This window comes from Curcuma longa, chromosome 2, assembly GCF_044706935.1.
Source record: "Curcuma longa cultivar G26 ecotype Majalengka, Jawa Barat chromosome 2, ITB_CL_G26_1.1, whole genome shotgun sequence".
Taxonomy (NCBI): domain Eukaryota; kingdom Viridiplantae; phylum Streptophyta; class Magnoliopsida; order Zingiberales; family Zingiberaceae; genus Curcuma; species Curcuma longa.
The window spans coordinates 9,170,095-9,188,295 of NC_133862.1; the positions used below are offsets into that span (position 1 = coordinate 9,170,095).

The 18,201-nt window shown below is 37.0% G+C and overlaps 1 protein-coding gene, 1 long non-coding RNA gene and 2 pseudogenes across 2 annotated transcripts; 3 read left to right on the plus strand and 1 right to left on the minus strand.

Annotated features, from left to right (window-relative positions):
• Positions 1-835, plus strand: LOC141817000 (uncharacterized). Its single transcript, XR_012600766.1, has 3 exons — positions 1-56; positions 420-513; positions 687-835. It is a non-coding gene; the product is annotated as an uncharacterized LOC141817000 (long non-coding RNA).
• Positions 836-6,013: 5,178 nt separating this feature from the next.
• On the minus strand, positions 6,014-8,027 carry LOC141821549 (uncharacterized). The gene is made up of 5 exons (XM_074708943.1): positions 7,611-8,027; positions 7,377-7,526; positions 6,838-7,310; positions 6,566-6,727; positions 6,014-6,494 (listed from the first exon to the last, which is right to left on the minus strand). Exons 1-5 carry the CDS (start codon positions 8,025-8,027, stop codon positions 6,014-6,016), a joined length of 1,683 nt encoding a protein of 560 aa, XP_074565044.1.
• Positions 8,028-13,965: 5,938 nt separating this feature from the next.
• On the plus strand, positions 13,966-15,573 carry LOC141821550 (uncharacterized protein YNL011C-like; annotated as a pseudogene).
• A 338-nt stretch (positions 15,574-15,911) lies between these two features.
• LOC141821551 (cytochrome P450 84A1-like) lies at positions 15,912-18,143 on the plus strand (annotated as a pseudogene).
• Positions 18,144-18,201: the final 58 nt, after the last annotated feature.

Here is an 18,201-nt window from a genome sequence, read left to right on the forward strand (position 1 = left end):
CCATGATGGCAGCCTATGCTTCCCCAAATCAAGTTACCACTGATATCATCCAGCAGGTATTCCTTTATATTCTACCTCTTGTTGGAGATTTTTGGAGTAATGGCCAATTTATGAGTTAATTAAAGTGCACAATTGTTGGTGCTAATGGGTGAAAACATAGCTAACGTCTCTTGTTCTAATGCTAATGGGTGCTAATGGTGCTTTGCCAATTTAATGCTAATGGTGCTTTGAGAACGAAGACACTTGAAATCAATCTTAATGGGCTTCATGTGGATGCCGAAAATTAGAGTTTAACATGGATAAAGTAATGCTAAGTTCTCATAGCAAGTTCTGAACAAAATGAGCTTAGCAATTGTATGACTACAACTCTTTATTCAGCTCTAGTAGAGGAATATATCACAGTTTGCTATTTCTTGCAGGACCCACTAATGATGTTGGACGGTAAGCTAACTGGCATGGAGGCTAAAGGATTGGAGTTGGCTGAAGAAGGACATGGTTGATGGTTTCGTTGAGGTAGCAAAGAACTTTCTCAACACTTGACCAAAATGAGCGAAACATACTTTATTTCTCTCTTACATATGGCTTCTACAAATTTCCACTTCATAGTTCAAGTGAATATTAAGAGAATTGCATTTTAAAAGTTTCTGTTCAAAAGGAATAATTTTTTTCTTTGCCGATGCTTGCAGAATATGTATGCTGGAAATGCTACACTTAAAGGAAGTGGTGCTCTCTCAATAGCTGTTCCAGGGGAAGTTGCAGGCTTGCATGAGGCTTGGAAGCATTATGGAAAACTTCCATGGGACAGACTGGTGATGCCAGCAGCACAGATTGCTGACAGAGGATTCTACATATTTGTATTTTCAAATGAACAGCTTTGACAAGGCCTTGTTCAACAGCACAGATATTGTATTTTGACATTTTAGACAGTATCATAGTATCAGTGTATGCAGATATATTGATGTTATTGTATCAGATTGTTGGATATTTGTGTTATATTAGCGGATTGTTGGACATTTATGATAGATGTTGTATTAGATGTATTGTTTTATTGTTATGTATTGTATATAGGGAAAATGGAAAACAAAAAAAAAATTAAAAAAAAATACAAATTTTACCGACGGATTTTTTCATATCCGTCGCTATTTGCAAGAGCAATACACGTGTAGTTTTCTGGAATTAACGACGGATGTTTTTTGTTCCGTCGCTAATTAGCGACGGAAATAAAATATTTCCGTCGCTAATTAGCGACGGAAATAAAATCCGCCGTCGCTAATTAGCGACGGAACAAAAAATATCCGTCGCTATTTGTGGTAATTTTTACGTAGCCATTAAGCGGATTTAGCGACGGTAATTTATTATCCGTCGCTAATTAGCGACGGAACTAATAAATATCCGTCTCTAAATTTTTACGACGATTATTTTATTCCGTCGCTATTTTTTTGCGACTAAATTTTAATGTTCGTCGCTAATTAGTGACGGACATATAAATTCCGTCGCTAAAGTGACGTCAACGACTAAATTTTTCGCGTCCGATCGTTTCCATCTCTAATCGGTCGCTAATGTCGATTAGCGACCGACTAGCGACGGAATAATTCCGTCGCTAATTCGTTCTTTTTTTATAGTGAATGCTTTACAAGAGAATAATCTGGATTCCTTTCTTCCTGCTCGATGGTTGTGGGTTTTTGCGTTGTGTGTTTTTTTTTAGTTCGGCGCTTCACAGCAAGGGTTGTTGTTGCTTCACTGTGCTGCAGTAGAACACCACTATCATGCATCAGTTGAGACTGATTATGCTTTTGTAAGTTTATGATGAACAATTAATCCCCGAATGAAGTAGGGGTTGGTGCATGGTCCATGCTACTGAGCAAGGTCCTTTCGACTGCTACTGTGATACTTAAAACAATAGGAAGCTTCATCGAATTTTATCAATCTCTCTGATCATTCATGCAAGAAGCAGATAGACTGTCTCAGGATAAATCACCTCGTGAATGAAAGCACTGTAAATGAGAGTTAGCCTTCCTCCAGCGCTTAGGTATCTTTGTTTCCATGGGTGCAATTGAGATGCAACTTTAGCTATATCATCGTTCTCCAATATGTTTTTTTTTTTGGCCTAATAACTTCCTCCTGCTTGAAAAGTACGACAAGAGGTTCTCTGAGTTTTATGAAACACCAAAAGGTTCTTATAGTAGGTTGGGAATATTTTTCATTAAACCATTTTGGTCTGTAAGAATTTGATTTGTGATCACTGCTACCAGTGTAAGCTGTGATTATGAATCATCGTATTGAGCTTTTAATTTCACTGGGAAATTTCAGAACTATCGCAGATAAGATTGTTGATGATGCATCCATAGTTTTGATTTAGAGTCCTTGCTATCCCATTCTTAAGATAACAACAAACATGTATTAGTTTAGTACAATACCATTTGATAATCTTTGAGAAAATAATAATAATAATAAATTGCTGCTCATGGCATGAGCACGAGTTGTGTTTGTGTATAGACCATATAAGAAGAAAATAAATGGGGTATTTTGCCCTGAAGAAGCAAACAAAATGCAACGGCAGTTGGTTTTGATTGTGGGCTCAGGTTTATATTCTATCTAGTAGAGAAAAAAATAACATGCTTGTATATACTTCGATTTGCTTGATCATATCTTTGTACTTGGTTGTTCTTTTATACGTGTTGTGTATCAAAATTTGCACCCTATCAAAATTAATCAATGCCATTTAGATTAGGAAATTGAGAGATAGGGGGAATTTTAGATAATTTTCTAAAAGAGGATGCAAACCTCATGAGAATTTGAAGTGAACAAATAATGTAAATGACATTATTATCGAAAATTGAATAATACGAGAGAAAGCTTCGACTTGATGCTAGTCAGAAGTTAAACAACTTCTTAACCAAGTTAATAAAGAAGGGAATGTAACTCTCGTGTTACGAAATTTCAGTTCTAATTGTTATAAAAGATATGAGATTAATTATATCAGAGTAATGAGGCAAATAACTCTATAAATATAGTACTCTTTGCTCCGCAATTCAAAAGAGCTTTCGAATCTTTCTGTGTGTACCTAAACTTCGAACAAATTGAGATGAAATTTTCCTCACAGGGTAGATTACAGGTCGTTCATCCTATTCGTCTTACGTGAGACACTTTTCAGATGGATTGCAGGTCGTTCATCCTATATATATATATGTGTGTTTGTATATGTGCATTCACATGATATATTTTGTATGGGTAGATTGCGGGTCGTTCACGCCATGAACATATGATACATCTTTTTCAGGTAGAGTGCAAGTCATTCACCCGATTTATGCATGTATATGTGCATACATACGATCATTTTTATTACCTTCTGAGGCACTTGCAGTTTGACGATTACTTGGTCATCGCTTATCCCGTGATGCATCAGAAGCTAAGTTAGAATGGTATCAAATTGTTGAAGGAGAACACTTTCTATGGAATTGTGTGTCACGACTTTATGGGGAAACAATTCGGCGTTCTAGTTTTTTTTCCAATATCAGATCTTCCAAAGGTCCAATATTCCAAATGAAAGTCTGGTTCTTCTTGTGATTTCTACCAATGACAGATTAACATTGGGATGTGAATTATGGGATGGAAGTACTATACGTGGTCAAAACGAAATTTCACACCCAACTAATGGATGCATGGAACCTATTAACAAGCTATAAGTGGAGCAGAGCGTGCCTCTCTAGGATTGTGCTTCAATCTCAAAATTGCCTTGTGGAATTAAACGAGTCTTCTACATGTTAAGTGAAGGTTACAATTTGTTGCGTGAGGACCTCGACGGTCGATCCTGTTACACACGAGGGATTCTTTATCGACGTGCGTACATCAGGTGGGTACTCCTGTGCTTGGTCAACACAGGATTGTTTGTAAGTGCATAATTAATTTCGTTGTTAATTACCTTACTGATTATCTTGCTATCTTAGTTGTGATCTTGATCTATGATATTTTGTTATGGTTTCCTACTGTTGTCCTATGTTGATGATACTTTACTGTGATTAGTACCTTACTCGTTGTTCGATACCATTGTGTGATCTGTTGATTATGCCTGATTAAATATAGGCTTAACTGTTGCATTGAGCATCATGACACATACATGATAGTAGTAGATATGTTGTTCATCATTGTTGTTGTTGGCCTCATTTGTCGCTGTGTGATAGTGGCCTAAAAGTGAGAGCAATTGTTGCGCTAAGTTGGGTACAACCAGGACTGGCTATATAACCCTCCTGATCCCGCCCGCTCCCCACTTGTTTAGTAGTGGTTTGTTGTTGGAGCGAGTGCGGTTTTCCTGTCGTGCGCCTCAGTTCACTGCACTGGGTGAGTGTCTGGGGGTGGCGAGTGCAGACAGTGACCATGCATTGCATATGTGCATACATTGTTGGTAGTTGTCTTTTGCATTTGTGATCATTGCACTAGTTGTTACATGTCAGTGACTATTACACTTGCTGATATATGACTGCAATTGTATTGCATGATATTTGTTGTTGTACATAGGTTATTGATCCTGTATGATATCATGTTGTTTGCTTAGATATTTTTATGTTGTGCACTTATTTGTTTATACCTACTGAGTATTGTATACTCACTACCCAGACCCTGGGGGGTCTCTTTGTTTCCTCCCCAGGTAACAGGTAAGGACGTCTTTTGGAGCTTGGAGATCTGCCAGTCTGCCCCCTATCTCACAGCAGGAGAAGTACCAGTTTGGGTGCCTTCATATGATTTTCTGGTTTGATTTGGTTGTCGTTTTGGTTTGTTTTCGATGCGTGGTTTGTGGAGTTTTGGTGTATATATATGTGGTTGGATTTATGCTCGTATTCATGTGGATATGGATTTTGTTAGAATTCTGCTGTAAAATTTCTGTATCGTAGACTTATTGAGTTTGTCGCTCGGTTTTGTTGTGAGCACTACCGATGTGCTTTAGGATTTTTCGTTGTTGTATGTGGCTTCGTTGTTGTTGTGATTGATAGTTTGTTGCATGTGTTGGATATGAGGTTTATGGCCGTGTGGGCCTTTGTTTAGTGGATATAATACATATGTATGCTGTTGAGTGGCCGTGTGGGCCCTATGTAAAATTGTATTCAGGGAAAGTTGAATTGTTACAGGGAAGATGCTATCGAAATTTTTTCGGACAGCCATCTCTTAGGTCGTAACAATTTTATGGTATCAGAGCAGTTAGATCTTTGGGGATTTGTCGTATTTTTAGTCTATCTGATACCAATTTAGTGGTATCAGAGCTTAGGGTGGAAAGTTCATTTTCGATTTCGGTCGGAATTGTCATTGGATTTGTCGTTGTATTTGTAGTTTATCTGATACCAATTATTTTGGTATCAGAGCAGATTAGAGTCTTTTGAATTTTCGTTGGGTTGCAAGGTCCGTAATGTTTCTTTGGATTTTCGTTGTATGTATTTTCGATTTACTCAATCCAGACTGTGAGATGAGACAGACAACGGCATGAGCTCTCAAGCAATTGTAAGTAAAACTAACTTGTATATCTTAGTCATTTCTTAGGGATTTATAGTAGTTAGGTCATATTTGATTCTATTAAGTAAAGACTATGAACTGGTGGATTGATCAGACTGCATGAACAGTCAAGCTTGCCAATTGTTAAATCCTGCAGCAAATTAAGCAGAATTTGATGCTTCTTGGACAAAAAACTCATGTTTATGTCCCATTTTAATAAGACCTAAGTTTTTTTTTCCCTTCTAACATGCATCGACCATAAATTGTTTCACTGCGTTCTTTTGCCTTGCTCTCTGTTGAACAAATCCAAATTATAAACTTCCCAAAGGTCGTTGACAGCGGACTGGAGGGGTAAAAAAAAAAAAACTCATTAGCTACTTGGAGAGCCTACTCTGTTCTCAGATTGATTCTTGACAAACCACAACCAAGCTTTCTTAAACAAAGATGGAATGTGGGACTAATAAGTTTCCATGAGTAGTCTTATATGTTGATATTTTACAGATGACTTTGGTTTCCAATTTTCCGTTCTGTTCTAAAACTGATGCAAAGCCAGCTGCGTCTTTGACAGAGGGGGTTGAATTATGGACTCTAATTTGGGCATCATCATCGTCATCATACCTGGCTGAAGAGGGCGACGGCAGCCCGAGTAAGAGCTAAGCTGAGGAAGAATCGGCATCCGCATCCTCGTGGGCAATGGTGCCGCAGCAACCGTGCCGCCCAATGCATTCACAGCAGCAGGTAGGTTGGGGAGGGACCTTGGTAAGGAAACGATATTGGGGCACCCAAATCTCGGCACGAGGCTGCCATTCGCTTGAGGAAGTACAGATGGCCTCACAGATGAACCGATGGCAGAGTTCGCAGTACATTTGCTGCTGCTGGTGCTGTTTTTGGGTCCTGGAACTCCATGGTTATGGGTGCCTTCATACGTCGTCATCAGCTTCTTGAAATCATCCGGCGACCTCTCTACGAGCTTCCTTGCTTTGCACCCTGAATCGGTGCACCTGTAGTAACTCCTGCACCCATACATCAACTTCTCATACTTCATGTTGGAGTTCCCAGTGAATGGAACCGATACTGTACGTACCTTGGATTTGTGTTTCCTTTCACAATCTTTGAGCCATACTTGCGCCAACGATACCCGTCGTTGATAATGTCAAAGTCGGCGTACGCTAGAACCAAATATTTAACTTGACGAGCGGATCTTGAGGATGAGCGCATTATTTCAGTAGCATTGAATTCCATCTTTCTGCAACCAAAGACATGAACAAACATGAAATAAGAAAGAAGGAGAAGGAGAAGAAGACAAACTTTCTCTTGCTCAATGAAGTAAGAAGAGAAACAAAGATAGAAGTTAACTGTCTTTTAGAGTCAGTTTCATCTCCCTGGACAACATGATGAGCATCATTCTCGGGGTATGAAGAAGCTCTAGAAGAGGGATTTGGTTCGGGGTGATTGTGAACCCCTTTGTAGATTATTTCAGTGAGGTTTCCTTGAAGACTGCGTTCTTCCTTTTTCGTCATTTGGCAGCGAGGATAGGTGCATTTGTAATAGCTTCTCGGAAAATTACTGTCTTTCACATTTTTTTGCCCATACTTCCTCCAATTGTATCCATCCTTAACTGAAGAACCATTGACAACAGGAGTTCCTCTCGTAGGTTGAACGATATCAGCAGCGCCCTGCTGCTGATCACTGATGATGGCCGACGGATGACCAAGCCCTGCTACGCCATTATTATCAGTTTCGATGGATTGGGCAGGTCTTTGGCTCTGCAAGGTATCCTTGCAGGCTTCTTCGATCATCAATGAGTCTTTTTGCTGAACATTCAAAAACTAAAAACATTCTCAAAATAACTAGATAGATCTGTACTGAAGAAAGCTGTAGTGAGTATGGATTACCTTTTGGGCAGGAACTGGAAGATCATGGGGAGGCTCACAGGAAAATATTTGAAGAATATCGTTTTCATACATCTTATCATTTAACAAGCGACTTGGAAATGGAGCACTCGTTGCCGGAAGCTGATACATGCTTCCAGGAGAAATTGGAACCTGAAGAAGAAACAGTATTGAGTTTCAACCTTTGTTTACATATGGCAAGTGCAGGACTTTGATGTTTACGATATGATCATATACCGTATAGTTAGGTATCCAAAGTGGAGATAGTTTGAAAAGCTCGAGATCGATGAAGCTTTGATCGAGTTCAAGACAAGAAGTGAACATATCTGATAATGGAGCTATGTCATTGTGGGGAAAATCAACCCCTTTGGTTCCTGATGCCATCCCATCTTGACTTGCTTGTAATGAGGGATCACAGCCTGCAGAGAAACATTGCGTTCCTGTCACAAACTCATCTCCTATCTGCGAGCTATCCGGAACAATCTTTTGATCATCAAATGGCCATTCGATCATCATGCTTTCCGTTGCGTCGTCGACCCAGTTGGACATGAGTATCGAATCGAGCTCATCGGAGAAAGTGTTGGGATTGTCGAAGATTGAGGATGATTGCCGATCATCATATGCCCCACGCATGGCTTCTCGAGATTGATCCATTGTCAATACCTGTAAGTTATGATATTATGAAACTGGTAAATGCATTCATTACCTGAGTTATTAGATGATCAAACAGATATTTTATCAGAAACGTTTGATGATACAAGAATAAAAGGAAAACAACCAATTAAAAAAAATAAACAGAAACTTTGTTTCTTGACAAAATTGACGATCAAAGCTTACACCGACAAGGTTTTCCTCATCAAATTTCTATATATTCTTGCTCAAATAAATAGAAGATTTAGAAAAAACAAGAGGGAAATAGGAAGATTACCCAAGCGAAAGAATACAGATATTCGAACGCCGGCGATGAACAAAGGCAGCGCGCCCGTCTACCTCATCTCCGGCACAGATAAGCGAGAAGCAGAAGAAAGCGGCTAAGCTTCTCGAGGAAGGGCATTAAACTTTTATATAGCGCTGGAGTTTGGATTGATTAATGCTGCAAGAACTTATAATTACAATTTTGCCCATCCTAAAGTTAAATTTCACCCCTCTAAATTTGTTCTATGTGCTCTAAAATTTTAAAACAAATTCATTTTATTTTACCCCTGAAAGTTTTTTTTAATCTTTAAAATGCTCTCATATTTTTTTTAAAAAAAAAAACTTATCATTTTATTTATCTAATCACTAGTACTGATAAACTATAAAAGAGATGATAAGATGATAACCATGTGAATTATGATTTTATGGCGTTAATAATTAGTGATAAAAAATATATCTTAATAACTAATTAAAACTTGTTGCTTATCCATTAGCTTAAAGATATAATCTACATTGATAAATGTAAGAAGATTATTTACAGATAATATTGTAATAATTTTTATATATTTAAAAACATCTTATTAATAATAATCAATTCGGATAATCTGCATTTCAAATCATATGTTTATTTTGGATTTAAAATTAATAACATTTACTACTATCTAAGGTTTTAAAAAATGATAACAAATATAAAAATTAAATTAGCAAGATAATAATCACATTAAATGTTAAATTTGTGGCTATTAAAAAAACTATTAAATAATAAATTTATGAAATTAAAATAAATATAAAATTCAGAGTTAGAACTTTTTCTACTCTAAGTAATGATTCTAATATTTAGCCTAAGTCCAAATCTCTACTCAATACTTAACGGTGAAAGAAACACTATATCTAGTAACATGTTTTTATTTTTGTTTTTTTTATCCCTGTGGGGTCTAGGGGGTGACAAAGTTACCATAATGAAATAAGGGATCAATTCCAACTGACTGATATTTCGGTCGTTATAATTAGTCATCAAATACTATTTTGATCGCTAATTTTAACAATTGAACACCAGTTCGGTCACTAATTAACGATCGAAATATATTTCGATCGTTAAATGGGATTGCGATAAATTTTTTATGATTTTTTTTATCTCTATTTGTTCGTTAAATGAATTTAATGATCGAATAGTGATCGAAATTTTGATCGTTAAATATTATTATTTTTATAGTGGCGCGCCTGTCTACCTCATCTCTAGCACTCGCTCACGCCGTGAGATAAGCGAGAAGCGGAAGAAAGCGGCTAAGCTTCGTGAGCAACTGAAACGAAAAAGCGGAAGGGCGTTAAACTTTTATATAACGCTGGAGTTTGGATTCAGTTTCTAAGATTAACGCTGCAAGAACTTACAATTACAATTTTGTCCATTTTAAATTTATATTTCACCCCTCTAAATTTTTTACTTTTCTATGTGCTCTAAAATTTTAAAATAAATTTATTTTATTTTACTCCTGAAAGTTTTTTTTATCTTTAAAATGCTATCATATTTAGATGATAACCATGTGAATTATGATTTTATGGCGTTAATAATTAGTGATAAAAAATATATCTTAATAACTAAAACTTGGTGCATGCTTATCCATTAGCTTAAAGATATAATCTAAATTGATAAATGTAAGAAGATTATTTACAGATCATATTGTAATAATTTTTATATATTTAAAAACATATATCTTATTAATAATCAATTCGGATAATCTGCATTTCAAATCATATGTTTATTTTGGATTTAAAATTAATAACATTTACTACTATCTAAGGTTTTAAAAAATGATAACTTGATTTATGCATAATGAGATGAGCAATTATGCACAATTATTAATTAAGGAACTAGAGTTGTAAACAAGTTGAGTTAATAAAGAAAATTTATTCGATGACTCATTTTTAATCAAGTATAAATAATTTAAATGAATATAACGTTTTTTATACATTTAAATTTAAAAATTAAATTAGCAAGATAATAATCACATTAAATGTTAAATTTGTGGCGACTCTTAGATGTTAAAAAAAACTATTAGATAATAATTTTATGAAATTAAAATAGAGATAAAATTCATAGTTGAGATCTTTTTCTACTCTAAGGTAAGATTCTAATCATTTGCGTAAGATTTTATACTCCAATGGAATCTATCAACATTGAACATTGAACATTGAACGGTGAGGTATGCACTTCTATTCAAGTCAAACATTCATATAAGTGGGCAAAACACTCCATTGCAAGGTAGAGCTCTCATCTCGAGCCAAATATTTTCGTGCAAATTTCTTGTAGAGATTACTTTGAGTTTGACACCATTTTTGGTGCAAGCATTTGAAGAAGGAGAAGTCAAATCTCTCAAGTAAATATTTGTAATTTCTTCTTGCTTCAATTTTTCTGCTTGTATTGTAATATTGTTGTAAAAGGTTTTTTCACCTTTGAATTTGGTCCGAGAATGAGAAAATCAATAGAGGTGGTTGAACAATAGGTTTAGTCTTGGACGTAGTCATCTTGGGAAGCGGTGACCCAAATAAACCACCCGAGTTAGCGATTGTGTGAACTATGTTTTGGCGTCGAAATCTTCTACTATGCAAAGTTTTCAAACAACGCGAATTAGAACTAATTGCCTCTCTCCTCCATAGCTCACAAGGTCCTAACATATACTACTTTTAAATTTCAAACCATATTCCATAACATAGTTTATAATCCACTCAATTCACAATTTAAATCCATAATATAATCAATACAAATTATTCTCATAAATAACCACATCATGTAGCACTTGAAAATTTGACCACTTACACTAATATCTTGGCTTAGATAATATCACAAAACTCAAATGATCTTTAAAAAAAAGAAGAAAATCTAATACACTCATAGGTCACCACATAAAATCAAAATATCATATTTTGCAATATCACAAATCTCTAATAAACACTTCATTCAACATTCATAATTATGCATCTCATAAATTTTGTATCTCTATATCACATACACCATATATATAATTCAACCCCAAGTCACTCACTCATTATTGTCACAAATAACAATATTATTTTTAAAATCCAATCAACACATGACTCAACATATCCAATTCCCCAATCATGATCGATCATTTTCCAAAAAACTCTTCTTATTATCTTAGACCATGGTTCATCTTCCCCTTGATTAATTACTCATCCTCAAATCTATATCATAAATACTCCCTCCGCAAAAATAATCATCAATTTTAGTCGAGAGTGACTTAGGTATCTTAACATAAATAAACAACCCAAATCCACAACTCAACTACTCGAATAGTGGATAAGATACATATAAATCGCAACTCAAACTTGACAAGCCATAAATGGAAATCATCATGATTGAAAGAGGCATGCATTGATCAACCAATAAATAAATATCTGACCCTCATAAGATAATGGCATGCATATAATTAAAAACCTTGTTATAAGTTTCATCTAAATCATTAAATAATTATAAAGATGCAAAATGGTATACCTCCTCGACGACACATGATCTTTGATGACTAACCATCTCCAAGTGATTTTGGTAGAGAATGGTAATGAAGCAAACTAATTTTATATGCAAACGAACATGAACTTTCTTACCATTAGCATCTTTGATTTGTCCATAATCACAAGCAAAGTTAAGTATATATTCTTTTGCTCATCGAGTAGTATAAGTATCATGCTTTACCTTGCAATATAAATATCCTTGCCGGATTTAGTTTTTGTCTTTATTTTTTGTCTTTTTCTTTTTCTTTTTCTAAAGTAATTAAAAGGTTTTCTTTAGTAATTGAAGGATGCTGATGAAGGTTTTCTTCATATGTAAGGGATGTTTGTTTTTTCTTTTCGTTTCCTTTTCTTTAATCCGCAGTAGTTTAAATTATTATTTAAAAACTAAAAAATATTTATATTATTTCAAGAGCATTTTATCAAAGCAAACACCCATAATATATAAATAATTTAATTATTTATTAATAATTTTATTTTTCTATAAATGAGCTACGAAATTTAATAAATAATTTATTGTTTAAAATCAATAAAAGAGGCTATTTCATATTTAATTTGACAAGCATTTGTTTTTTTTAACAAAAATTAAGAGAAATTAGTTTACTCAGTTAACGATCAACATATAGTTTTTAAATAATTTGACAAATCGAACCTTTTTCCAAAGAAGTCCATCCATTTAATTTAATAAATCATCGAAGATTGAAAATTAATTTAATTTTATCTATTTCACTCATCAACTTATTTGTTGAAATAATACATTTTCAAAATAATTCAATAAAAAATAGTAAAACGGGGAATTGTCCAATTTTCAATAATAACTTTATTTTTTATACTTTTTAAAAGAAAATTTTAATTTATTTTTTTAATCTTAATGTAAATTATTTCACTAAATCATAAATTCATCCATCTTTAAAATAAATACCAAGAGGCACGGGTTAACGGTTAAAGACTGATATTTTTATTTAATTTTTGCACTCATATCAAATGAAAATTTATGTTGTATCTAATAGCGAGAGGAATTTTATGACAAAGCTAAAATAATAATAATAATAATAATAACAATAAAAATTTATCAGAGTAGTGATGGTTTATGACATGCAAATCTACGACAAGTCATTAAAAAACAACAAAATCTATAAATGTATACATATGTTTATTGAGGGTTTAAACTATTGGATGTGGAGTTTATATGTAGAATCCATTAACTCATACTGTTAATCCACAATTAATTTGGGTGTAATTAGGTATTTATGAAAAGAAAAGTGGCAATTTATTATATATTTTCATCCATATTTCAAAAACTAAAAACATTCTCAAAATAATTAAATACACCTGTCAACCTAGTTTCTTCGAAAGACCCATCTCCTCTGCTTCTCTATTTGGTGGGATTTCTGATGTCTTAGACGAATGTATTTTATAGACGCTCCATATGATTACTCCGTTGCATCTCCTCTGCTTCTTTAGATTTCATCATAGACGATGATTACTTGCATTTAGATTCATCATCTTATCTTATGTATTTATTTTCTGCTATAGAACGTAATAAAATTAGATCATTGTGCATGTCTTATTTTCTTTTATCTAGTTCATCTTGTTTAGAATTCATGTTAGGAAATAAGATTCCCAACGGGAGGCTCACAGGAAATGCATCTCATCATTTAGGAAATAAGATTCCTGATGTCTTGGACGACGTTTATAGATGATGATTACTCCGTTGCATTTAGATTCATCATCTTATCTTATCTTATGTATTTATTTTCTATTATACAACTTAATGAAATTAGATCATTGTACATGTCTTATTTTCTTTTATCTAATTCATCTGGTTTAGAATTCATACAGTTAGGAAATAAAATTCCCAACAGGGAGGCTCACAGGAAATGCATCTCATCATTTAATAAGCCACTTGGAAATTGAGCACTCGTTGCCGGAAGCTGATACATGCTTCAAGAAGAAATTGGAACCTGAAGAAGAAACAGTAATGAGTTTCAACCTTAATTCGTTTACATATGGCAAGTGCAGGACTTTGATGTTTACGATATCATATACCGTATAGTTAGGTATCCAAACTGGAGATAGTTTGAAAAGCTCGAGATCGATGAAGCTTTGATCGAGTTCAAGACAAGAAGTGAACATATCTGATAATGGATCTATGTTGCCATCCCATCTTGACTTGCTTGTAATGAAAGTCATTGTCGAGATTGATTCATTGTCAATACCTGTAAGTTATGATATTATGAAACAAAAATTGGATCAAGAAAAATAAATGCATTCATTCACACCTGAGTTATTAGATGATCAAACAGATATTTTATCAGAAACGTTTGATGATACAAGAATAAAAGGAAAACAACCAATTAAAAAAAAATAAACAGAAACTTTGTTTCTTGACAAAATTGACGATCAAAGCTTACACCGACAAGGTTTTCCTCATCAAATTTCTATATAATCGGGTTTGAGTTAAACCCGAAATCCGTTAGGAATCCCTTAACCCGAGTTGCTCTTCCCAACTTTTTCCCTCGATCGTGGGCGGAGAGGGGTTATAGAGAGCGTGCCCGGATCGCAACATCTACCCTAGTCCTCTCCCCTCAGCCGTCTCCATTGCCGCCACCTTCGCGAATCGCAGCGCCGCGCTCATTCCTCCTCCCCTTCGCCCAGATCTAACCCTAGCGATCCGCCTTCATTGCTTGCTTTCTCAGGCGGGACTGCGTTCAACGGTGTTGTGGAAGAGATGAAGAGGCTTACAAACAGAGTGGCCCATGTTCTTCCTGTATCTGACGATGGTGGGAGTACCGCCGAGATTGTCCGCGTGCTTGGAGGACCAGCTGTTGGGGATACAAGGAAGGGCAAGATGTTTGAGACTGTCTGATGAAAGCACTTCTGAGGCACTTGCAGTTTGACGATTACTTGGTCATCGCTTATCCCGTGATGCATCAGAAGCTAAGTTAGAATGGTATCAAATTGTTGAAGGAGAACACTTTCTATGGAATTGTGTGTCACGACTTTATGGGGAAACAATTCGGCGTTCTAGTTTTTTTCCAATATCAGATCTTCCAAAGGTCCAATATTCCAAATGAAAGTCTGGTTCTTCTTGTGATTTCTACCAATGACAGATTAACATTGGGATGTGAATTATGGGATGGAAGTACTATACGTGGTCAAAACGAAATTTCACACCCAACTAATGGATGCATGGAACCTATTAACAAGCTATAAGTGGAGCAGAGCGTGCCTCTCTAGGATTGTGCTTCAATCTCAAAATTGCCTTGTGGAATTAAACGAGTCTTCTACATGTTAAGTGAAGGTTACAATTTGTTGCGTGAGGACCTCGACGGTCGATCCTGTTACACACGAGGGATTCTTTATCGACGTGCGTACATCAGGTGGGTACTGCTGTGCTTGGTTAACACAGAATTGTTTGTAAGTGCATAATTAATTTCGTTGTTAATTACCTTACTGATTATCTTGCTATCTTAGTTGTGATCTTGATCTATATATTTTGTTATGGTTTCCTACTGTCAGTGGCGGATCCAGACTAATTTTTCAACCGGGGCTCAATTTTTTCAACCAGGCCGGCTGCAGAATTTTTCGAGCTTCCGATCCTTGCGGATGCTCGAAAAATTTGAACAACCTTGAACAGTCTCCCAACTCCAGATATTCAGATTCCGTAAGCATATCGTCGAAAGGAAATCAAACCGAATTATAATTCGATGTTGGCTATTTCGTGAATCTTCTTTGCAAATGTTGCAGCTACAAGTAGGGGGAAGGCAATAGTTGCATCGCAGTGAACCTGCTTGATTTCAGTAGAAAGAAGATTAGGATTTGATCCAGAAACTTTTACATTCAGTTAATGTTAAAGAAGAAACAAAGTGGTTCATTCAAAGAGTCAAATCACAAACTAAAATGCAAATGAAATGTTAATTTATTAATGATTCATTCAATGCCTTAAAACATAAACCGAAATGCATACATCTTAGTTCATAGCAGTATCGTAAACTTGAGTGACATTAACTCATTAGGACTCTGCTATACATTCAACAACAATATGCAGTATTGCCTCAATCATCTCAATGGTTGGAACATGTTGGCATTGCAGATATGATGCTTTGGGAGGCCCCCACCAAGAATAATGATTCCAGTCTTTCTCAAACCCACATGTACGGCTTCTTCGTTCATAGCTCGGATGTCTGCAGTCTGAAATGTCAACAATCAAGATGTAAAGAAGAAAAAAATAGTTAAGTTCAGAAGAATTCTCACCTTGCACAATATCTATAAGCAAAACAGGATTCCGGAGACAGCAAGTGCTTGTCCCTTTGCAGTCGGTACAGCCTGTGAATTACAGTTAAAAATCATCATTAATGAAACTCTGTAGTCTGTTCAAGTAGCATTTGGTCCAGAATTGGAATACACGTTTCTGAGCTTGCGTCGCGGCGGCGAAACTGCGCCGGCGGAACAAACTGCCGTTTCCGCCAGGGCCTCCGCCGCTGCCGGTGATCGGCAACATGCTGATCATGGACCAGCTGACGCACCGCGGCCTGGCGAAGCTGAGCGAGCGCTACGCGGCCAGCGTGGGGCTTATCCACCTGCGCCTGGGGGCCCTGCGGGTGTTCGTGGTGTCGACGCCGGTGATGGCGCGGCAAGTGCTGCAGGCGCAGGACGCTGTGTTCGCCAACCGGCCGGCGACGATCGCCATCGCGTACCTGAGCTACGACCGCGCCGACATGGCCTTCGCAAACTACGGACCGTTCTAGCGCCAGATGAGAAAGCTCTGCGTCGTCAAGCTCTTCAGCAAGAAGCGCGCCGAGTCATGGACTCCGGTAAACTCGATAACTAATTTAGTCCAATTATCCTTTATTAAATGCATTGGGCTTTTCTAGGTGAGGGAGGAGGTGGCTGCGGCTGTTCAGGCCGTGGCAGAGAACGCCGTGGCCGGCGCCGTCGTCAACATCGGCGAGCTCAGTTTCAAACTCACGATGAGAATCACATATCGGGCGGCGTTTGGGACGCAGCAGAGCAGCGACGCTAGGCACCAGGATGAGTTCATCGCCATCATAGCGGAGTTCTCCAAGCTCTTCGGCGAGTTCAATGTCACCGACTTCTTCCGCTGGTTCAGCTGGTTCGATCCGCAGGGCTTCAACAAGCGCCTCAAGGTCATCAAACAATTAGTTGTGAATTTCAATCTCATCAAAAATTTTAATCTGGAATGTTATGAACGTATAGATCGCCAGGGAAGCTCTGGATAAGTTCATCGACACGATCATCGACGAGCACATGGCCAACCCGAAGGCGCCGGATGCAATTGACGGAGACATGGTGGACGAGATGCTGGTGTTCCTGGACGAGGCCGCCGGCGCCGGCGATGGGAACAGAGGAGCAGCGCAGAAGGATGAACTGACGCTGGGGAAATTCAAGTTGACGAGGGCTCACATTAAGGCCCTAATCATGGTTTGTCCTCTCGAAACTTAATTATCAATCACTATTTACGCGCAGAAGGAGGGAGCTACCGCGATCTCAGGGGGGGCTCAAGCCCCCCCCCTCGCCCCCCTTGGATCCGCCACTGCCTACTGTTGTCCTATGTTGATGATACTTTACTGTGATTAGTACCTTACTCGTTGTTCGATACCATTATGTGATCTGTTGATTATGCCTGATTAAATATAGGCTTAATTGTTGCATTGAGCATCATGACACATACATGATAGTAGTAAATATGTTGTTCATCATTGTTCTTGTTGGCCTCATTTGTCGTTGTGTGATAGTGGCCTAAAAGTGAGAGCAATTGTTGCGCTAAGTTGGGTACAACCAGGATTGACTATATAACCCTCCTGATCCCGCCCGCTCCCCACTTGTTTAGTAGTGGTTTGTTGTTGGAGCGAGTGCGGTTTTCCTGTCGTGTGCCTCAGTTCACTGCACTGGGTGAGTGTCTGGGGGTGGCGAGTGCAGACAGTGATCATGCATTGCATATGTGCATACATTGTTGGTAGTTGTCTTTTGCATTTGTGATCATTGCACTAGTTACATGTCAGTGACTATTGCACTTGCTGATATATGACTGCAATTGTATTGCATAATATTTGCTGTTGTACATAGGTTATTGATCCTGTATGATATCATGTTGTTTGCTTAGATATTTTTATGTTGTGCACTTATTTGTTTATACCTACTGAGTATTGTATACTCACTACCCAGACCCTGGGGGGTCTCTTTTTGTTTCCTCCCCAGGTAACAGGTAAGGACGTCTTTTGGAGCTTGGAGATCTGCCAGTCTGCCCCCTATCTCACAGCAGGAGAAGTACCAGTTTGGGTGCCTTCATATGATTTTCTGGTTTGATTTGGTTGTCGTTTTGGTTTGTTTTCGATGCGTGATTTGTGGAGTTTTGGTGTATATA

Coding starts and splice junctions, on each gene's coding strand:
- LOC141821549 (XM_074708943.1), bottom strand. CDS start 8,027: ATGGATCAATCTCGAGAAGCCATGCGTGGGGCATATGATGATCGGCAA. Junction 7,311..7,376: donor TTCCAGTTCCTGCCCAAAAG/GTAATCCATACT, acceptor GAATGTTTTTAG/TTTTTGAATGTTCAGCAAAA. Junction 6,495..6,565: donor AAAGGAAACACAAATCCAAG/GTACGTACAGTA, acceptor GTATGGGTGCAG/GAGTTACTACAGGTGCACCG.